This window comes from Orcinus orca, chromosome 16 (genome assembly GCF_937001465.1).
Source record: "Orcinus orca chromosome 16, mOrcOrc1.1, whole genome shotgun sequence".
In the NCBI taxonomy this organism is placed as follows: Eukaryota; Metazoa; Chordata; class Mammalia; order Artiodactyla; family Delphinidae; genus Orcinus; species Orcinus orca.
In genome coordinates, this window is record NC_064574.1 from 53,269,288 (window position 1) to 53,287,443 (window position 18,156).

At 57.9% G+C, this 18,156-nt stretch overlaps 2 protein-coding genes across 3 annotated transcripts in view; one reads left to right on the plus strand and one right to left on the minus strand.

Annotated features, from left to right (window-relative positions):
* C16H16orf96 (chromosome 16 C16orf96 homolog) overlaps window positions 1–6,811 on the plus strand; it is a 54,896-nt gene extending 48,085 nt beyond the window's left edge. Inside the window, 3 exon segments of the mRNA XM_049699404.1 lie at window positions 4,433–4,887; window positions 4,995–5,003; window positions 5,273–6,811. Of these exon segments, the coding sequence (XP_049555361.1) occupies window positions 4,433–4,887; window positions 4,995–5,003; window positions 5,273–5,554 (746 nt within the window). The 3' untranslated portion in view covers window positions 5,555–6,811.
* Window positions 6,812–9,394: 2,583 nt separating this feature from the next.
* On the minus strand, window positions 9,395–18,127 carry UBALD1 (UBA like domain containing 1). Of its 2 annotated transcripts, none has more exons than XM_004270222.4 (3): window positions 17,894–18,127; window positions 14,438–14,500; window positions 9,395–14,114 (listed from the first exon to the last, which is right to left on the minus strand). In XM_004270222.4, the coding sequence occupies exons 1-3, from the start codon at window positions 18,011–18,013 to the stop codon at window positions 13,761–13,763; spliced, it is 537 nt and encodes a 178-aa protein (XP_004270270.1). In that variant the 5' UTR covers window positions 18,014–18,127; the 3' UTR covers window positions 9,395–13,760. The 2 variants fall into 2 exon arrangements, with proteins under 2 accessions (XP_004270270.1, XP_049555514.1); XM_049699557.1 differs by having other exon boundaries at window positions 17,981–18,126.
* Window positions 18,128–18,156: the final 29 nt, after the last annotated feature.

Below are 18,156 nucleotides of genomic sequence, written 5' to 3' on the forward strand. Positions count from 1 at the left end.
TGGGGAGGGGTACTGGATGGCCTCCCCAAAGAAGAATGCTGGGTGGTGATGGGAGAGTTGTGACAAGGGACACTGGTTCAAGGAGGAGGTCCTAGACTGCTGTCCTGAGGCCTCTGAAAAGGGAATAAGGCTTAGCTGGATAAAGGGATCAGGTGGGAGGAGAGTGATCTGGGGGAAGGGAATAGCAGTGCAAAGGCCCTGTGGTGGGTAGAAGGCAGGCACACTTAGGAACTCGGGAAGGTGAGTCTCCCTGGAGTGGGAAGATTGGGCTGGGGTTGAGCATGATGAGGAGGATGCCAGGACAGACTGGAGGCCTGTGTCCTAATTGTCACGGGTTGGGGAGGGTTGGGCCAGAGGGAGACATGGAATGAATTGCTCTGGTTACTGCAGTGTCGAGGCCCTGGCTCCAGCTGGCTCCGACCAGGGACCCTGGGACTCAGCTCCTGCACTGGGCCAGCAATACCTTCTCTGCCTGCCCCTTTGAGGTTACCCTGCTCTGGGAAGAGGGGTTCCACACACTGCCCTACTGGGGCTGGTCCAGGAGCCACAAAGTGGTCAGCGGGTTAAATTCCGCCCATGGTGTCCCTCCTCACCCCACTTTGCCTCCATTGACTTGAGAACAACCACCAGACCCCTAAGCAAAGGAAAGGGTACTCTTTTCCTGGGTGTGCTGGACAGAGAGGACAGCACCCTGCTTTAGTGTCCCGGGGCTGCAACAAATGACCACCAATTGGGCGGCTTAAGACAATAGAAATTAACTCTCACAGTACAGGAGGCCAGAAATCCAAAATCAAGGTGTTGGCAGGGCTGTGCTCCCTCTGAAGGCCCTAGTGGAGGATCCTTTCTGCCTCTTCCAGCTTCTGGGAGCTCCAGGCATTTCTGGGTTTGTGGCTGCATCACCCCCGTCTCTGCCTCCTTCTTCGTGTGGCTTCTCCCTGTGTCTTCTTCTCTTCTGTCTCTTAACTCAGATGCCCTCATCTGAAGATCCTTCACTTAATTACATCTGCAGAGACCTTTTCTTTAAACAAGGTCACATTCACAGGTTCCAGGGGGACACATCTTTTGGGCAGCTGCCATTCAACCCGCTACAGGCCCCTGCCCTGGTCCAGGGAGCAGGTCACCATCTTGAACCCTGCATTCCCCCTGGGGCACAGATGTGGCCCTTACAGTGTTAATGGCTCTACCTGGACAATGCCCCCGGACGCAGATGCTGTCGGGAAGAAACTCAGGCTGGGCCCCTGGGATCACCAGGCAGGATAACAGCAATGGTGGCCAATATTTAATGAGCTCAACTTCTTGCCAGGTCCTGCACTGCCTCCTCTCACCCTGCACCAGCTGGTGAGGCATTACACAAATGAGCAGGTGAGGGTCTCTTGCCAGGAGCCCACCCTTGGTGGAGGGGTCAGGGTCATCTACAGACCCGCCCTTCATCTCCAGTCATCCATCGGATGGCGTCCCCACCCAGCTCCCCAGGGCTGTCATCAAGAGCGAGGGGCTCTTCTCCCCAGGGCTTGTTTGTTCTCCAGACCCATGCAGCAAAGCAGGAGTGGATCAGGATGCCTCAATTGCTTTATCCTGCTTGGGGGCCACAAAGTCTAACTAGAAATTGGAATCAATTCGAAACCCACCTGTGGCTGGATCTTTTGACCAGTTTGTCTTATTGCACATTTTTTTACTCAAAAGAAAATTCTAATCCAAAACACACTCAATATCTAAACCTAAACTAGCTGATGTGAGCCCCCCTCCCAGGTCCAGCCTGATCCCAGATGCATCCATCCATCCTTTGCCCACAGGGCCATCAAGGGCCGTCCAGCCAGCCTGTGCTCTCCTGGTGCCTGCACAGTGGTCAGGATCTCAAGCCGGGCAGAGGAACCCTTGAGCCCTAGTAAGCAGTGCCCCCAGCATGAGGCTGGACTTCCAGAGAGGTCTCAGTGGAAGGGGGGCTAAGTACAGGCAGGGCTCAGGTAGGCGGAGACAGCAGGGGAGCAGATGGAGGGGGAGATGCCTCACCAGCCTCACCGTCCTCACCAGCATTGAGTGAATGGTCTCAAACCTGCTCCTGACCAGGCCCCTCCCCCACTCAGAACCCGGCAGGGTGAGTGTCCTATGGCTGCTGTAACATTACCACAAACAGGGGCTTAAAACTATCCAAGTTTGTTTTATCTTAGTTCTGGAGATTAAATCAGAAGTGAATCTTACAGGGCTAAGATCGAGGTGTCTGCAGGGCTGGTTCCTTCTGAGGCTCAAGGGGAGACTCCGTGTCCTTCCAGAGGCCTCCCACATTCCTTGGCTCGTGGCCCCTTCTGCCATCTTCAAAGTGCATCTCTCTGACCTCAGTGTCTGTCCTCACATCTCCTTCTCTGACTCTGACCCTCTGGCCTCCCCTCATAAGAATCGTGCAATTACATTGGACCCATCCAGTTAATCCAAGATCATTTCCCCATCTCAAGATCCTTAACTTGATAACATTTACAAAGCCCCCTCTGCCATGTAAGGTGACATAGTCACAGCTTCTGGGGATTAGGACAGGGATGTCTTGGGGTGCATTGTCCCCAGAGTCCGATCTCCTTGGCTGGTCTGCAGGGCCCCTTGGCCACTCCCCGCCCCAGCCTCGTCTGCTCCCTGCCTCCAGCCTCCCAGAACTGCTTGCTTGGGCTTCCCTGGTGGCGCAGTGGTTGAGAGTCCGCCTGCCGATGCAGGGGACACGGGTTCGTGCTCCGGTCCGGGAGGATCCCACATGCCGCGGAGAGGCTAGGCCCGTGAGCCATGGCCGCTGAGCCTGCGCGTCCGGAGCCTGTGCTCTGCAACGGGAGAGGCCACAACAGTGAGAGGCCCGTGTACCACAAAAACAAAAAACAAAACAAAACAAAACTGCTTGCTTGCTCTCTCAACGATCCAGGCTGTGAGCCCCTGCATGTGCCATGTGCTCTGCCTGGAATCCCTGGGGAAACTTTCTCATCTGCCAGGGCTCAAATGTCCCCTCCCGTCGGGAACCTCCCAGCTGCTTGGCTTTTGGCTCTTGCAGAGGTGGGAAAGCCGTGGAGGAGATCGTGGGAGAAGCAGATATTGGGGTCAGGTGGCAAGTTCCGGTTTGGGCCTCTGCATCCAAGGTGTCTGTGGGCCTTCAAGGAGAGTGCAGGCTCAGAGCTGGGTTCCCAGGCCTCAATGGGTCTTGGTTCTGTATCTGTATCCCAGGCTCATGTGCTTCACCTTGGAGGGAAGCAGTATGACAGTCTCACTGGTTGGCTGGTTGGCAGGTCCTACCTCTGGCGCGGGTTCAATCCCTGGTCGGGGAACTAAGATCCCACAAGCCGTGCAGTGTGGCCAAAAAAAAAAAAAGATGAAACATGGAAATAAGGGAGAGAATGACTGGGGTCGGGAGGTTGTCCCTGTGGAGCATGTGGTCTGAAGGACTCTCTGAAAATGAAGGTCAGGAGACAGCCAGGGAAGGACACAGTCGTCCAAGCAGAAGGAACCGTCAGGGTCCTGCATGGGAAGGAGCTTCGTGCCCCTGTAATTCGTCCCAGGTGGGAGGCCTGGCCCATCCCCTCCAGACTTGGTGCCCTGCTCAGCCGTCTGCGACCCCCCAACACCACCACCACCCCCGTCCTTCCTGCATATTCGCTCTCATGGCCTCTTTTCCCTGCACGTTCCCACCTCGTACAGTGGTCTCTGGTCCGGATGGCCGGTCATGGTGACTCTTGGCTGGATGGGGAGAAAGGGACGCCTTGGGTTCAAAAGTGAAGGATGGAGCCAGACTCCAAAGGCCACATATTGTGTGACCCCCCCCTGCCATGATGTGTCCAGAACAGGCAAATTACGGAGACAGAAAACAGATTAGCGGTTGCTGGGTGCTCGGGGGAGGGGTGAATGGGGGTGTGTGTGACTGCCTCATGGGTACAGGTTTCTTTTGGGCATGATGAAGTATTCTGGAACCAGATGGAGACGGCAGTTGCAAAGCCTTGTGAATACACTTAATGCCACTGAATTGTTCACTTTGAATGGTTAATTGTGAAGTTTACCTCAGAAAAATGCATGCACAGAAGATGAAGGCCAGGAAGGTGGGGTGGGGCACTGTGGTGGCCTGGTCCTGGTGGGAACAGCTGAAGAACTGTCAGGCTGGCCAGCACGTCACCTGTATCTTTTCATGCTAAAATAATGTCTCTCTCCTCCTTGGCCTTGGGTTACTTTCAAAAAGCCTTTTTCTGACATCTCAGCTTTTAGAAGCGCTAGACTTACGAAGGTGGGGAGGGAGGAAGGGTCTTCCTTGCATGACTGGGTGGGGATTGGGTATGTGAAGAGGCGGCAGCGGGTAGTGGGGCAGGGGGCAGCAGGGCAGGTCCCACCAGAGCGAAAGGGCCTCCAGGGTGGGGCAGAGCCCTGGAAGCACCCCCCACCAGCTCCTGTCTCTTCCCCTTTCTTTTCCACCAAGCTGTTAAGGTTCCGCATCCCCCAGCTCGAAGCCCATATGAGGGTGCGCGCCCGAATGCCTTATTCGGTGCCATCTACCCCTGTGAGTACCTGCCCCCCAACTCCCTGGCCCAGCTGGGATTCTTGCAGGGTCTCTGGGCCCCCCAGTCCCAGCCTGGGGCTCTCCTACCCCACCTCATCCATATCTCACCTGCCCTGCCCAGACCTGGGCCAGAGAAAATCCCTCGAGTGGCCCCCACCTGGCACCCAGCACCCTGGCCAGGGCCTCCAGCCATCCTGGGCTCCACCTTTACCCTTCAGCCAGGTTTCCTGGCCCAGAAGACATCCCTGGGGTCCAAGCCAGGTGTCTGTGCCCTGGGGTCCAGCCGGCTGCAGAGCTGGGATGAGGGAGCCTGTTCATTCCCTCGGGCCTCTCTGCTGAGGGCCCGTGAGCCAAGTTGGGGGCAACTGAGCTCATGACTCCTCTGGTCACATCACCACGTACCAGGCATCTGAGAGCACTTTACAGCATACAAAGCACTTCCTCCCTTCTCACCCCCCCCATTCCTTATCCCGTTAACCAGGATGCTGAGGTGAGCACAGCTAGCCTATTTTAAAGTGGGGGAGCTGAGGCGCACGACCGTGAACTGGGGAATGCAAGAGCTGGGCCAAAGTCCATATCCTGGACTCCAAGTCCTGTGTCCTCTCGGCTGCCCTGCTCCACTTCTGTGTCCACCTCTGGTTTCATTTATCTTGGGCCGCCCCCCAAACCCAGAAAGTGTCAGGTGCCTGGACTGGGTGAGCAGAGGTGGAGCACTTCCAGTCTTGGGGCTTCTCTTCTCCTTAGTGGAGAAGATGACCCCATCGGGCCAGCCTCTCTCCAGAATATTCCTGGGACACATCATGGGTCTCACCTGCCCCCCAGCAGCCTGCCCCCCCAAACCAGCATGGGCTCAGCCACCTCAGGCCCCCAGCCGACATGCCAGCTCAGCCTCCGTCTCTGCCTCCCCTGCCACTGCTGCCACAGCTGATGCCATCCCTGCAGGATCCCCAGCCGGCCCCAGGGCCTGCCGGGCACCCAAGGCCTCTGCGCCTTGAGTCCCAAGCCGGCATGCAGTCCACCAAGGAGCCCACCAAGCTGTGAGCCTGCAGTGCCAGCGTCGCCCCCTCCCCTGAGCAGGTGGAGACCCTGCCCTGAGCCTAGTCTGGGGAAGGTGCAGGGGCCCTGGACTTAGGGGAGGGTCTCCGTAAGGAGCTCATTTTGATCCAGTAGCTGTTTTAACTGTCATATAAATACCTGTAATACAATCCTTCTCATGCTACGTTTCATGGAGAACACAGCTTTCTAGATTGAATTTCCCACTAAACCAATTTAATTCCTTGACCAATTTTCAATACAACACAAAGTGGTTTTAAAAACAATCACTTTCCTTTTTATTTTGCTGAAATGATTTTATCAGAATCAGTTCCAATTACAGCTAACGCCACTGTCCATTTTCTTTGGGGACCATTATTTCTACCAGGACCAATTTTCTCATGGGAACCAAATTTTATTGCGTGCATGGTTTTTTATTGTCTGTTGATTGTTCCCACCAGTAATTAGTTATGAGTTGGATATTTAAAGAACCTGATTGTTTGTATTTACTTCTGGCTAATCCATGAGGCACTTGGAGCAATGGCCCTGGAATCCTCCAGGACCGCTCTGTCCTGTTTGGCATCTTTCTGCCTCTTTGGTTCCCGCGCTCACTGCCTATGCACTTGATGGAGGGGGCGGGGGTGTCAAAGCGTCCTGATTTGGGGTTCAGAGCCCGGCCTGCTCACGCCTGCCTGGCGGGTCCTGCAGCCTGGCGTGGTTTCTGCCCCTTGGACGGTTTACTGGTCCCTCCTTCTCCGTTTCGCGTTTTCTCCCTTTCCACCCCCTAGGTTGTCCAGTTGCGCCCTCTCCCCTTTCTGTGCTTCTGATACTTGTATCACATTCCACAAAGACTAAAAAAAAAAAAAATTTCCCTCTGAATAGTTTTGGGGCATGGCTCCCCCAAACATCCACCAGAGGCTCCTGGAGCGAGTCAGGGAGTGGGGTGGGCAAGCTGCCCGGGGGTCCGCCTGGGGGAGCCAGGGTGCTGGCATGGAGGAGGGTTCTCTGGACGGGCGGCCAAAGGAGTCCTGGATGCTGCGTGCCTGCCCCTCCCCACCAGTTGTCCCCCAGCCCTGCCTCCCCCTCCCCCTGCTCCTCACCTGCAACCACTCCTGACTTCTCTTTTCTTTCTCCAAGGACTGTGTCCAAATGAGGCCGAGCTCTTCCTGACCCAGGTGACCTACACCGCCTTGGGGGATACTGGCCAGTGCATCCCTGGCCCCACCCCCATATCACAGATGAGTGTTTTTGTCAGCTTCTCCCCAGAATAAAATCTTTCACTTTTCTGATTGTGGATAAGGGTGACTGGCCCCATGCCCTCTGCGAGGGGAGGCCTTGCCAGTCCCACATGGGTGGGTGGACCTGCCAGTCCTTCCTCGGGCCATCAGCCCAGGGTCAGCCTCCCAGAACCACTGTCCAGAACCACCATGGCTGAGTCTCAGCAGAGAATCACAACAAACTGCCCCTACCCCGTCACGTTGGTCGCCCCGTGGCAAAGCGCCCCGTGTGGCCCTGGTCCTGTGTGGTGGGCAGATCACGGGCCTGTGGGAGGGGCAGTGGTGTGACTTGCCCAGGGTCACACAGTGAGGCCTTAGCTCTCTGGCCACCTGCCCAGAAGGCTGTACTTCTTGGGTGGGTGCTGTACACAGGTATGAGGGGTCCAACTTTCAGGAAAAGGAGGTGTGGCCTGGGCTCGGGCAGATGGAGAGGTGGGGGCTCTTAGGGACACGCCCATGCCAGGTGTGGTCAGGCTTGTCTCCTGCACTGCAGCCTTGACATGTGTGGAACCACAGGCATCCAAGCCCTGCTCTTTCAGCCCCTCGTAGCTGCCTTCCCAGCCCATTTCTCAGATTTACCAATGGAATCAGTGCTTGAGTGGGTTCCTGCAGCCCAGGGAGCGAGGAGCAAGACCCAGGTAGGTCACTGTGTAACCATTTTCATACTGACAGGCCTACTGGGTGCTTTGAAAGGTGGGGAACCATGAACCCAACTGCAGCCAGCCAGGAGCCATCTTGAAGATGACAGTTCTATCTCCCGTGGGGGTTGGTAGGGAAGCCAACCTTTGACCTGATCCCAGGTGGGAGGTGCAGGCAGGATCTTTGCCAAGGACAAGGCTCGCCTATTCTAGCCCCACCCCTGGGGGTGGGACCTGCAGGTCTTGGCAGCTGGGAGGGAGGTACTGCACCTACTCCTGGGGCTGCTGCTCAGAAGGGTGGCCCACCCCATCCCAGCAGGGGAAGGTGCTTGGGGAGCAGACAGAACTGGGGATGGGGTCAGTAGAGTGGGAATTTTTGGAGGCCCTGGGTCCAGCTTCCTCTTCTGCAGGGGGGACCACAGCTCCTGGCCTGGGACACAGTGGCAGGGCCAAGCTGGACAAGGAGTAGGGTGACCAACCATCCTGGTCTGCCTGGGAGTGAAGGGGATCCCTGGAACTTTCAGTTTGAAGACCAAGAAGGAATTCCCTGATGGTCCAGTGGATAGGACTCCGGGCTTTCACTGCCAAGGGCCCAGGTTCGATCCCTGGTTGGGGAACTAAGATCCCACAAACCATGTGGTGCAGCCAAAACAAAACAAACAAAAGACTGAGATGAATCAGTCATGTGGAGAGGGAAGCATGTGGGCTGGCCTGGTATGAGGGGCACGAATGAGATGCCTGCTGCCGAGCAGAGGGTCCTGCCTCGAGGTGCAGCGTGGTGATTGCTCTGCACCCCCAAACCCAGCCCCATAACCCACCGATGCAAGTAAAAGGGTCACTGAACATTTTCTTTCTTTCAAAGACCACAAACTCATTAACCCTAAGGTATAAACAACAGCAAACATGTCCCAAACAAGATGATCTGCCTTGGTAAAAGGCACCACCAGTACCCAAAAGCAGGCCACCAGGAGGCACTGGAGGGAGGACATTCTGTGCAGGGACTTCTTAGGGACACACAGGTCCCCCTGGCACCACCGTCTTGGCTGGCTTGACCCCTGACTTTCCACAGATTTGGGAGCTCTAGGCAGAGACCCTCCACACACACACACAACCTCCAGAGAGGGGCTTCTCTTCTCTCTCCCCTTTCTTCCTCTTGCTCATGGCTTCCCCAGGATCCACAGAAAATGAGATCCCCAGTATTTACACCTCATATTCCCCAGATGAGAAACGGCCCCAGAAAGCAGAGCAGGACTCTGCCAACAGGCTCCCAGCACCTCGTGCTGCGCCACTGACAGGCCTCCAGGAAGTGGGCCCTCCCCTCCCCTCCCGCGGCGGGGGCTGGAGTCAAAACCCTCATCTGTCCTCAGATGAGTCCTGCTATAAAAAGCCCCTCAGAGACCTCCAGGGCCACAACAGCCCTGCCCGCCACTGGGCTGGGGGGCCAGTCTCCAGGGCGGCGTGGTTTTCTGCAGCGGCCACAATGTGTTCCCAGAGAGCCCTGGGGGCTCTCAGCGGCCCTGGGAGAATCCACCTTCATCCAAGGGAATCTCAGAACAAGCCCTTCTCTTTAAAGCTCTGAAGGAGGAGCCCTGCCTGCCCACAGAAAGCATTTCAGAGCCTCCATTCACCCCACACACACACCCAGGTCCCCACCCCCCACCCTGCCACGCCACAGAGCAGGACATTTACTTCCACAGATGCTCCTGATGAAGAGCAAATCCCCTTCAGAGATTCCAGCAGATGCAAGACAGACGCTGGACACGCACATGTCCATGGTGGGCAGAGGAGTGGCTGGCTGGCCAGGAACACGCTGAGCTATGTCCCCACCGTGGTGGTCAGCTTCAACCATTTGTGGCCTTAAGGGAACTTGGTCCAGATATTACAAATTTTCCAAGGTAAGCCAGAAGTGAGGCTTTTCTTGTAAACTCTCCTGATTTTTTTTTTTTTAATTTTTTTTATTTAACTCTCCTGATTTTAAAGTGCTGGCCGACAAATCAAGCCCAACAGCACATATCAGAGGCCTGTGAATCTGCAAACCCCTAAGACAGCCACGCCCTGATCATTTAACATCAGACCTGAAGGGCTCACCCACCGCTTGTCACCTGGGGAGGCCGGGCCTCCATTCCACATGCTGCCATGTACCCTCTTCAGAAATGAGAGCTCCAATCACGTTCTTTCCAGCAACCTCATGGATGCAAATGGTGTTTTCACAATGGAATCTTGGAAAGAGAGCGATCTGGAGCTCAAGTCTAGTGGTGACGAAGCCCAGAGGCTGGACTTTTGAGGTGACAAGGCTGGTCTCTGTGTGCTGCTGAGGCAGCTCCTAGGAGGTGCCCGAGGTGGACAGCTGAGGTTGGCTGTAAATGTGAGTCTCTTCCGTTCCTACATCAGCAGCTTTGCTTTTTAGCCAGTTTACACTTGAACGTGTAGTAGGTGGTTACTGACTCCTTCAGTTTTGCTTCTGAGACTCAAGGTTTGGGGAAATTGAAGTTCCTGGTTCTGTGCTGCCCTTGAGTTCTGGGTCACGTGGCATCTATGTTGTCCCACCTCTAGCTTCCCTTGAGTGAGTTTTCCTGACCCCTTTGCTTGCCTGAGAGATGCTCAGAGGCTCACACCTGGCAGGGCCTCAGCATTGCTGGAAAGCTCCAGCCCTGCCCTCTGCCCCCTCCTGCTCCAGTTTCCGCTGTGCCTGGGGCCCTTGTTAGAAATCAGATTCCTAACCAGTTTGCAGGGCAGAAATAGAGACACAGATGTAGACAACAAACATATGGACACCTAGGGGAGAAAGTGGTGGTGGTGGGATGAATTGGGATATTGGGATTGACATATACACACTAATATGTATAAAACAGATAACTAATAAGAACCTGCTATATAAAAAATAAAATAAAATTCAAAAACAGAATTAAAAAAAACAAAACTGCTTTAAAAAATAAAGTCCATTAAAAAAATTTTTAAAAAGAGAGAAATCAGATTCCTGGGCCCTCCTCCAGAACAGTTGCCTCAAGGACCCAAGGGACCCTTGTGCTCTGCATGCTGGAGGGTCACGAGTCTGGTGGCTCCCAGCTGCCACGAGGGGCTTGTGTTGCATCAGAATCACCCGGGAACCATTCTACTTTTAATAACAGCTATGACACATAAGTGTCATGCCATACAGTTTTTTATAAATTTATTTATTTTATTTATTTTTGACTGTGTTGGGTCTTTGTTGCTGCATGCGGGCTTTCTCTAATTGTGGTGAGCGGGGGCTACTCTTCGTTGCAGCACGCAGGCTTCTCGTTGCGGTGGTTTCTCTCGTTGTGGAGCACAGGCTCTAGGCGCGCGGGCTTCAGTAGTTGAGGCACACAGGCTCAGTAGTTGTGGCGCACGGGCTTAGTTGCTCTACGGCATGTGGGATCTTCCCAGACCAGGGATCGAACCCGTGTCCCCTGCATTGGCAGGGAGATTCTCAACCACTGCGCCACCAGAGAAGCCCCCATACAGTTTTTAAAGTATACGATTGAGTGGTTTTTAGTACATTCACAAGTCGATCACTGATATCCTGGGGAATGTTTAAAACTGTACTGTCAGGGCCTCCCCAGGGATTCTGATGCCGTGGGGCCTGGGAGCTCCCTGGAGGCCATGCTGTGCAGCCAGCTACGGAACCACAGGCAGCGTGGGATCTCTCCACTGGGGTGACTTTGCTTCCAGGGGATGTTTCACTGTGCCTATAGACATTTTTGGTTGTCACAACTGGGGGCTGCTCCTGGCATCTACTCATGGGAAGGGGCCAGGGATACTGCTCAACATCTCACAGCATACAGGATGCGCCCATGGCAGAGAAGGACCCAGCCTCCGATGTCTAGAGTGCCCACGCTAGAAGAGCTGGATCTACAGGAACCTCAAGTCCCTGCCAGCCCTAATGAGACCACCAGGGACCTCCAGGCCCAGCCCGTGGGGGCCTCCAGAAACAGAACTAGGCTTGGTCAGGTTGGGACATTCTCACCCTTGCATGTCCACTGGGCACGTGAGGATCCTGTCAGAAGCAGATTCTGTTTCAGTAGATCCGGGCTGGGGGCTGAGGTCCTGCATCTCTAACAAGTTCCCAGGTTATGCCGCTGGTCTGGGAACCACACTTTGAGTAGCAAGGGTGTGGATCACTTACAGGCCACCCAGGGGCCCACCTGGGGGTAGCCTGAGTGCACATTCTGGACTGTACACTGTCTTGTGTGGCTCCAACGCATACGGCCACCTCAGTAATCTGCGCACTGGGGAGCTCAGGCACACTGTTACAGATAACCCCCATGTCACAGATAACCCAGAAATACTTACTTGCCTCTACAAACCATTTTTCCTACACTTGGAGGGAGATGTGGCAGCTCCCTGAGAATTGTCTTCCATCCAAAAGGATGAAAGTAAAGAGGCCTAGGGCAGCCTCCCCCTTCTCATCCTGCCCCATCCCGCAATTCCCTCACCACAGGCACCCCAGACAGAGCTGCGCCCCCTCTGAAGGCCATTAGAAGGGTGGGCTTCAAGGTGAGGACACACTTCCAGAACATAAGCAACAGCTAGAGCAGGGGCGCCGCGGTCAGTCTTCAGTGATAAGCGGGGACAGACAGTGGTCCGCAGAGCCTGTCCAGGCTCCAACAGGGCAGAGGTGAGGCTAAGTGGCAGCACGGCATCCCTGGGGAGCGAGAGCAGGACTGTTGATGGCAGGCGCTGAGACACCTGTCAAGCAGGAGACCTTCCAAAATAGAACTCCCCAACCCAGACGCCGTCCACAGAGGGCTGAGTGCTGGCAGGCTCTCCCGGATTAGGGAGTAAGGTCTGTCAGTGAAGAGCTGCAGAGGCCCCCGCCTCCTTCCTTCCCCACGTTCCAGCTCGTCACGAAGGGGTACAAGGCCAAGGCTACCTTCTCCCAAAGCCGCCCCAGGGATGCCCTCCACTGGTACAGGCTGCCCAGGACAGAGTGGGGCGCCCTGGCTTCTCCCTTGGAGCAAGAACAGGTGCCTACCCCAGCCTGGCTTGATAGCAGCTGGGGATCCACTGTTGCCCGAGTGGTTCGTCTCCTTAGCAACCAAAGGTTTGAGCTGCGGGTTAGACTCTGCTCAGCCTTGTCCGGTCCCTGCTGCTAGCCCCCACGGGCTCTGCAGCCAAGCCTGCTATCTTACTACGGGTGCTGTGTCCTGTGCCTCCCCAAGGGAGGGCCCTGCCCACACAGCATATTTGCTGGAGGTTGGGCTGAGGGTCCAGCCTGCAGCCAGTCACTGGGGCCCTAAGCCAGGAAGAAAAGTCCTCTGTGAAACCCTGGCAGACCGGAAGGCAGCTGTTAGCCCTGGAGGTCGGGATCTGTCCAGTCGGACAGGGGGAAGGGTGAGCAGATGGAGGCAGGGGTTCTGGGAACACAGGGCAGGAACTAACTTCATGGGAAAAGCCTGGGGTGGGCAGGAAGATTCCAGAGCAAGTTGTGGTTGAAAAGACAGCAACAGACAGGAGCGGTGTGGAGCCAGGTGGGACTGGGGGGTGGGCCCCTGCTCTGGGCTCCGTTGGCTCCCTCCCCCTCCACACAGGGCCAGCTGGCAGCAAAGCTTAGGATACGAGGCAAGACCACAGAGCCTGGTGGTGTTTTGGAACTCTTTCTTCTCCTTTGTTAAAAGGGGGAAAGGAACTGGGGATGGGGTACCCCCGGGCTCTGGGGAGGCATGCAGGCAGCCCCAGCAGGCAGGCGCTGGGGGATGGGTGGGAAGAGTCCTGGAGTTTCCCACAATCCTTTTCTCTGCAGGGAACAGCAAGGCAGACTGCCCAGGGGGCAGGGGAGAGGGGCAGGGCCCTGGGGAGAGGGACGGCGGACAAGGGGAGAGGGGGCTCACTCTAACATGCAAAGTCCAGCTGCCCCATAAACTAGGTTGCTTCTCGAAGAGCGACATACATATAAATACACAGACACAGCGACACGCACACATGCGGAGAAGGCTCTGCATTCCCGAGGGTGGGGATCTAGGCCCACCAGCCCCAGGGAGCTCCGCAGCCCCCTGGGGTGGGGTGGGGCAGGTGAGTCCTCGGGGGAAGGCTGCTTGTTCTCTGAGGTTCTGTCCACCAGCACCCAGACGACTCTGAACCAAATCCATGAAAGCTGGGTGCCGCAGGCCCGCGCTGCTGGGTACGCATGCGGGCAGCCTGCGTACTGGCACAAGGGTCCGGTCTCTCCCCCCCAGGGCTCTGGGGAATGGGGGTGCAGACAGAGGGTGAAGGGGGCCCGCAGAGACGTCCTCTCCCCCGCCCCACGGGGTTCTGGCCTCCGGGAGGGGGGAGGGGCCTCCCTTATCTCTCGGCCTCCATGGCAGGGTGGGCTCTGGGTTCTGAGGCGGCCTGTTGGGGGACCAGGGGCGGCCAGTCTGACACCGGGGAAGGGGGTGCCGGAGTCCACAGGGGCGGCTGCTGCGGCTGGTGGTGCTGTGCCCCCCCTGGGGGCGAGGCCGCAGCCGGCCAGCTGGGTGCCGCGAAGCTGCCGGTGGCGGCGAGTGGGAAGTGCGGCGGGGGCGACGTGGCCGTGGCGGCCATCGGGCTGCCGCTGCCTCCGCTGTGGAAGCTCTCGGAGGCCTTGAGACGGGAGAACATGGTGAGGGCATCGGGGAAGTTGGGGGGCGTGGCGGGGGTGTTGGCTGGAGTGCACATCTGTGGGGGAAGAGGAACAGAGAGGGAGGGGTGAGCACCCCCTTTCTGGAAGGGCCCCGGGCTCCCACGAGGAGACACATGCCCCTTCCCTGGAGGCACCCCACCCTGCAGGCGGTCCACCAGCCAGGAGCTCACAGAGGAAAGGTGTGGTGTCCGAGATGGGCTAGCCCACTGTGCCTGCTGCCAGGCTCCCAGGAGTCCCATCCCAGCGGCTCTTCCGTGGCCAAGAGCCACTGCACCTTCCTTGGCCCTGGGTGGCTTCCCCCTGCCCTGAACTGGGACAGCCCCGCAGGGCTGCCCCTGGGGCTGCAGAGGACACTTACCATCTGGTGGTGATGGTGGCTGTAGGGGATGTTGGTCTCTTGGAAAAAGGCGCTGAGGGCCGTCTGCGGGAAGAAAGGCCCACGCTTACCCTCAGGACCCCTGTGGCCCTGGCCTGGCAAGTTGAGGCAGCATGCCTGTCATCCCTTGCCGCAGCCCAAAGAGGCACTGTGGACCTCTGGGCAGGTCTGGTGGGTGGGGAGGACCCTCATGACACTGCCTGCCACCTGGCTGCCAAGTGCTTCCAGCTCACCTGACATGGGGGCCTGTCTCATGGGGAAAGGCCTCCGGCAGATTCTAGCCCTACTGCCACCAACTCCATGGATGGCAAGTCCCTACTCCTCCCTGAGCCTCAGTTTCCTTGTCTATGAGCCAGAGGACGGCAAAGGCACCCAGATGTTGAGTGTGTAACCCACCTGCTCCTCTCCTAGGCTGGCCAAGGGACTCTGCCCTGGTTCTCGGTTTCTCCGTCTGCACCACAGGGTGATGGGACTAGGTGGCTTGCAGGTTCCCCTCCCTAGCCGCAGTGACCTCCGGAGATCCACGGTCCAGCTGGGAGAGCCGGAATTAAGTAGGATGGTCTGGGGTTTGCACCCCTGTCCAGTTACCTGAGCCTTCCTTGGAATGTTCTCAAGGTGGTGGAGCAGGAGGAAGGCTGAAGTGGGGTATGCACCCAGGACTGTGAGAAGTGGGTGGGAAAGGGGGTGGCAGCTGGCCTGGGTCAGACAAGCTCCTCTAGTGACCCTGGGGGGCTGGGAGGAGCCACCCCAGGGTGGCCTCCGCTGGCATTGGTGTGTCCTGGTTCGACCCCTGCAGGAGAGGCATCCAGGAAAATAAAGGAACCAGCTGCTCTTGCGAAAGTGCTGGGTGAGGGAGCCCGTCAAGTGTGTGAAGGGTCTGCAGGCAGCTCTGCCCTCCATGGCTCCCCCCTCGGGCTCACCACCCCACAGCCCAGCGCTGTCAGCCCCTCCCCCACTCCCAACACACCCAGAAACCCAGCCTGGCTTCTAGGGCTTACCCTAGGGGTTTTATTATTAAATTCAAGTGAATTACTCTGGGAATTTCCTGCTGGAGATGCCCTACCCCAGTGTCCCCAAACATGGGTGTGGGAGCTGGGGGGAGGGCCTTGATCTCTAAGCACCTCCTTGTGACACACACCCCCAGGAGCCCCAAGGGACCCACCAAACCATTCCTCCCCCAACGGCAATTCTGAAGGCCATTGCTGTGTGTGAGGATTCCAGGGAGAAACGGCTGCCCTTTTCCTGCCTTCCTAAAGCACCCCCAACCTTAAAGCACACAGGTCCCCCTCCAGCAGCCTTCTGTCCCCATTAACACCTGAATCACAGAGAGTATGACCCAAAAACAAGGCCTCCTGCTGCGCCAGCCCTCAGTCCAAGTGTGCAGCCAGCCAGGGAGGAGGGCACAGAGGGGAGTTTACCACAAGGAACCCCACTCTCTCCCAGGAAGACCTAAGGATTGGATGTTCACAATCCATTTTTACCTTAAGCAGACCTCCCTACTATCCGCCTCCCCATTTTACACATGGTGAAACTGAGATTCAGGGAGCCTGGCGCACAGGGCTCCTACCCTGGGGGCCACCAGAGCTCCCCAGTCTGCAAGCTGCTCCTGCCCCTCCTGAGATCAGAGTTTTTCCCCAGGCATTTCCATTTTCAGTTACATTTTCAAGTCCTGTGACCAAGCGACACCAACCAGTGCTGCCTGAGTGACTGCCAGGCTGGTGCCAGGCTCTGTGGGCTGGGCTGAGAGTGCGGACAGGCAGGGCCGCTTCCCACCGGACACCTGCCTGCCCAGCCCCAGGCAGACCGGACACCTACCTGCCTGCCCAGCCCCAGGCAGACGGGGGAGCCGTGTATGCAGATGTGGGACTCAAGCAAACTGCCATGAATGTGGTTTTGCAAGTTTTGCCACATCCAGCTCTTGAGACAAATGGGCTGATTGGGGAGCTTCCTGCAGGGTGGGGCTGCCGGGGTTGGCCATTCACTCCTTAGAGGTCAACTCACATGCCCCAGGTACAGCTGAGGAAACTGAGGCCAGAGAGTGGGACCTGCTCAGAGAGCCAGAGCAGCCTCCCATCTTGTGATGTGAGGACCACCGCAGGGTTAGCAGTCCCCCTGAGATCTCTGGTAGGAAAGTGAGCAAGGATTCCCCTGGGTGGACAGGCCACTGCCTCCCCAGACTGTCCCAACCTTCGGGCAGCAATTCTGATCCCCATCCCACCCCCAGGAAGCTGAATTCCAGAGTACCCTGGCTCCCTGTCCCTCCTACGGCCCAAACACCTTCCCTGAGCTTGCTCCCCATCTAGAAACCAGGCTCTGAAGCCTGGGCTGGGCACAGACTCTACAGACCTTACACTTGTGAGGGGAAGAGCTCAAGGGGCTCTGGCCTCATCCCTAGATACCATCCTGGGTTATTTCTGGGGCGGCAGAGTAGGGAAGGCCAGGTGGCCTCTTGGCAGCACAAGCCCTTGGCACTAGTGCCCTATGGGTCGGGGAGGCCTGGGGAGGTGGGGGCCAGGCTGGGTCAGCCCCACCTCCTGCCCAGCTGGCTGAAAGCTAGAAGCTACTGAACCGTGTATATCTTGCCATGCACTGTGCAGGTAGATTCGCCGGCCAGCACAGAGGAGAGCACCTGGACACGCCTCTGGAGCAGGGTATACAGATGCACACGTAGCTGTAGTGTGGGGCTCCGACACAACACCTGTACACATGTGTGCGCACGCGAGAGCACCGTCTGCAAAACGGCGACCTGTGGTGTGGGTACACACCCCGCACCCGCGCCCCGGTGGACTGCGTGTTTACACACACGCGCGCACGCGCGCCAACATGTCCACGCGCAGCGTGGCGCGTGCGTAAATACAAATGCACATGTACGTGGACACGCGCCGCCGAGCTGTCCAGCCCACACTTAGATCCTCAGACCCTGAGACCCACCGGGCGGCTCCAACCGCGGTCTCGGGGCTCCCTTATCTTAAACCCGCAGCTCCCAAGGCGGGGGCGGCGTGGGCCCAGCTCGGCCCAGGCCTGGGGCGTCCTCCTTCCGGCCGCCCGCCAGTCTGTCAGTTTGGGCCTCGGCGCCGCCCCGCCCTGGCCGGTACCCGCACAAAAAGGGGGGCCCCCAAAACCGATCGCCCAGCAATTTGGGGGGCGGGGATTCGGGCCCGGGGGAAGCAGACTGCCCCTTCCGCCCACCCCGAGCGGGCGGCGTTTCCGGGGGCCGCGTAGACGCGGCCGCGCCGCGGGCCTGACCCGCACGCCGCGTGTGCGCTCTGCGGCCCAGCCGCCGGGGCGCGCGACCGCCGGGGCTCCGGGCCGAGTGCGCGGGCCCGACCCCGGCCAAGCGCGCCGCGGCACGTGTCCACACCGGCCCGCACATGCTCCACTGCACGCGTAGCCACGCGGGACGGACACCCGCGCCCCGACCCCAGCCCGGCCGCGCACCTCGAACTGCCAGTGGGCCGCCTGCAGCAGCTGCTTCGCCTGATCGGCTGCGCAGCCGGCCGTCAGCACGAACTGGTTGATCATGACCTGGTGCTTGAGCTCGTCCATGTTCACGGACATGGCGCCTCCGCCGCCTGCCCGCTCCGGCCTCCCGCCGCCGCGCGCTCCTTCGCCTCACGCGTCCACCATTAGCGAGCCGGCTCCGGCTAATACAAATATTTACTGTGCGGCTCTGACTCACCGAGCCTCGCCTCGCTCCGGGC

What these genes read in the sequence shown, in the direction of transcription:
- UBALD1 (XM_004270222.4), bottom strand. Translation starts at nt 18,013, where the DNA reads ATGTCCGTGAACATGGACGAGCTCAAGCACCAGGTCATGATCAACCAG. An exon ending in CGGCCCACTGGCAGTTCGAG is followed by an intron (nt 14,501 to 17,893) that starts GTGCGCGGCCGG and finishes TTCTTCCCGCAG; the next exon opens with ACGGCCCTCAGCGCCTTTTT. An exon ending in GCCACCATCACCACCAGATG is followed by an intron (nt 14,115 to 14,437) that starts GTAAGTGTCCTC and finishes CTTCCCCCACAG; the next exon opens with ATGTGCACTCCAGCCAACAC.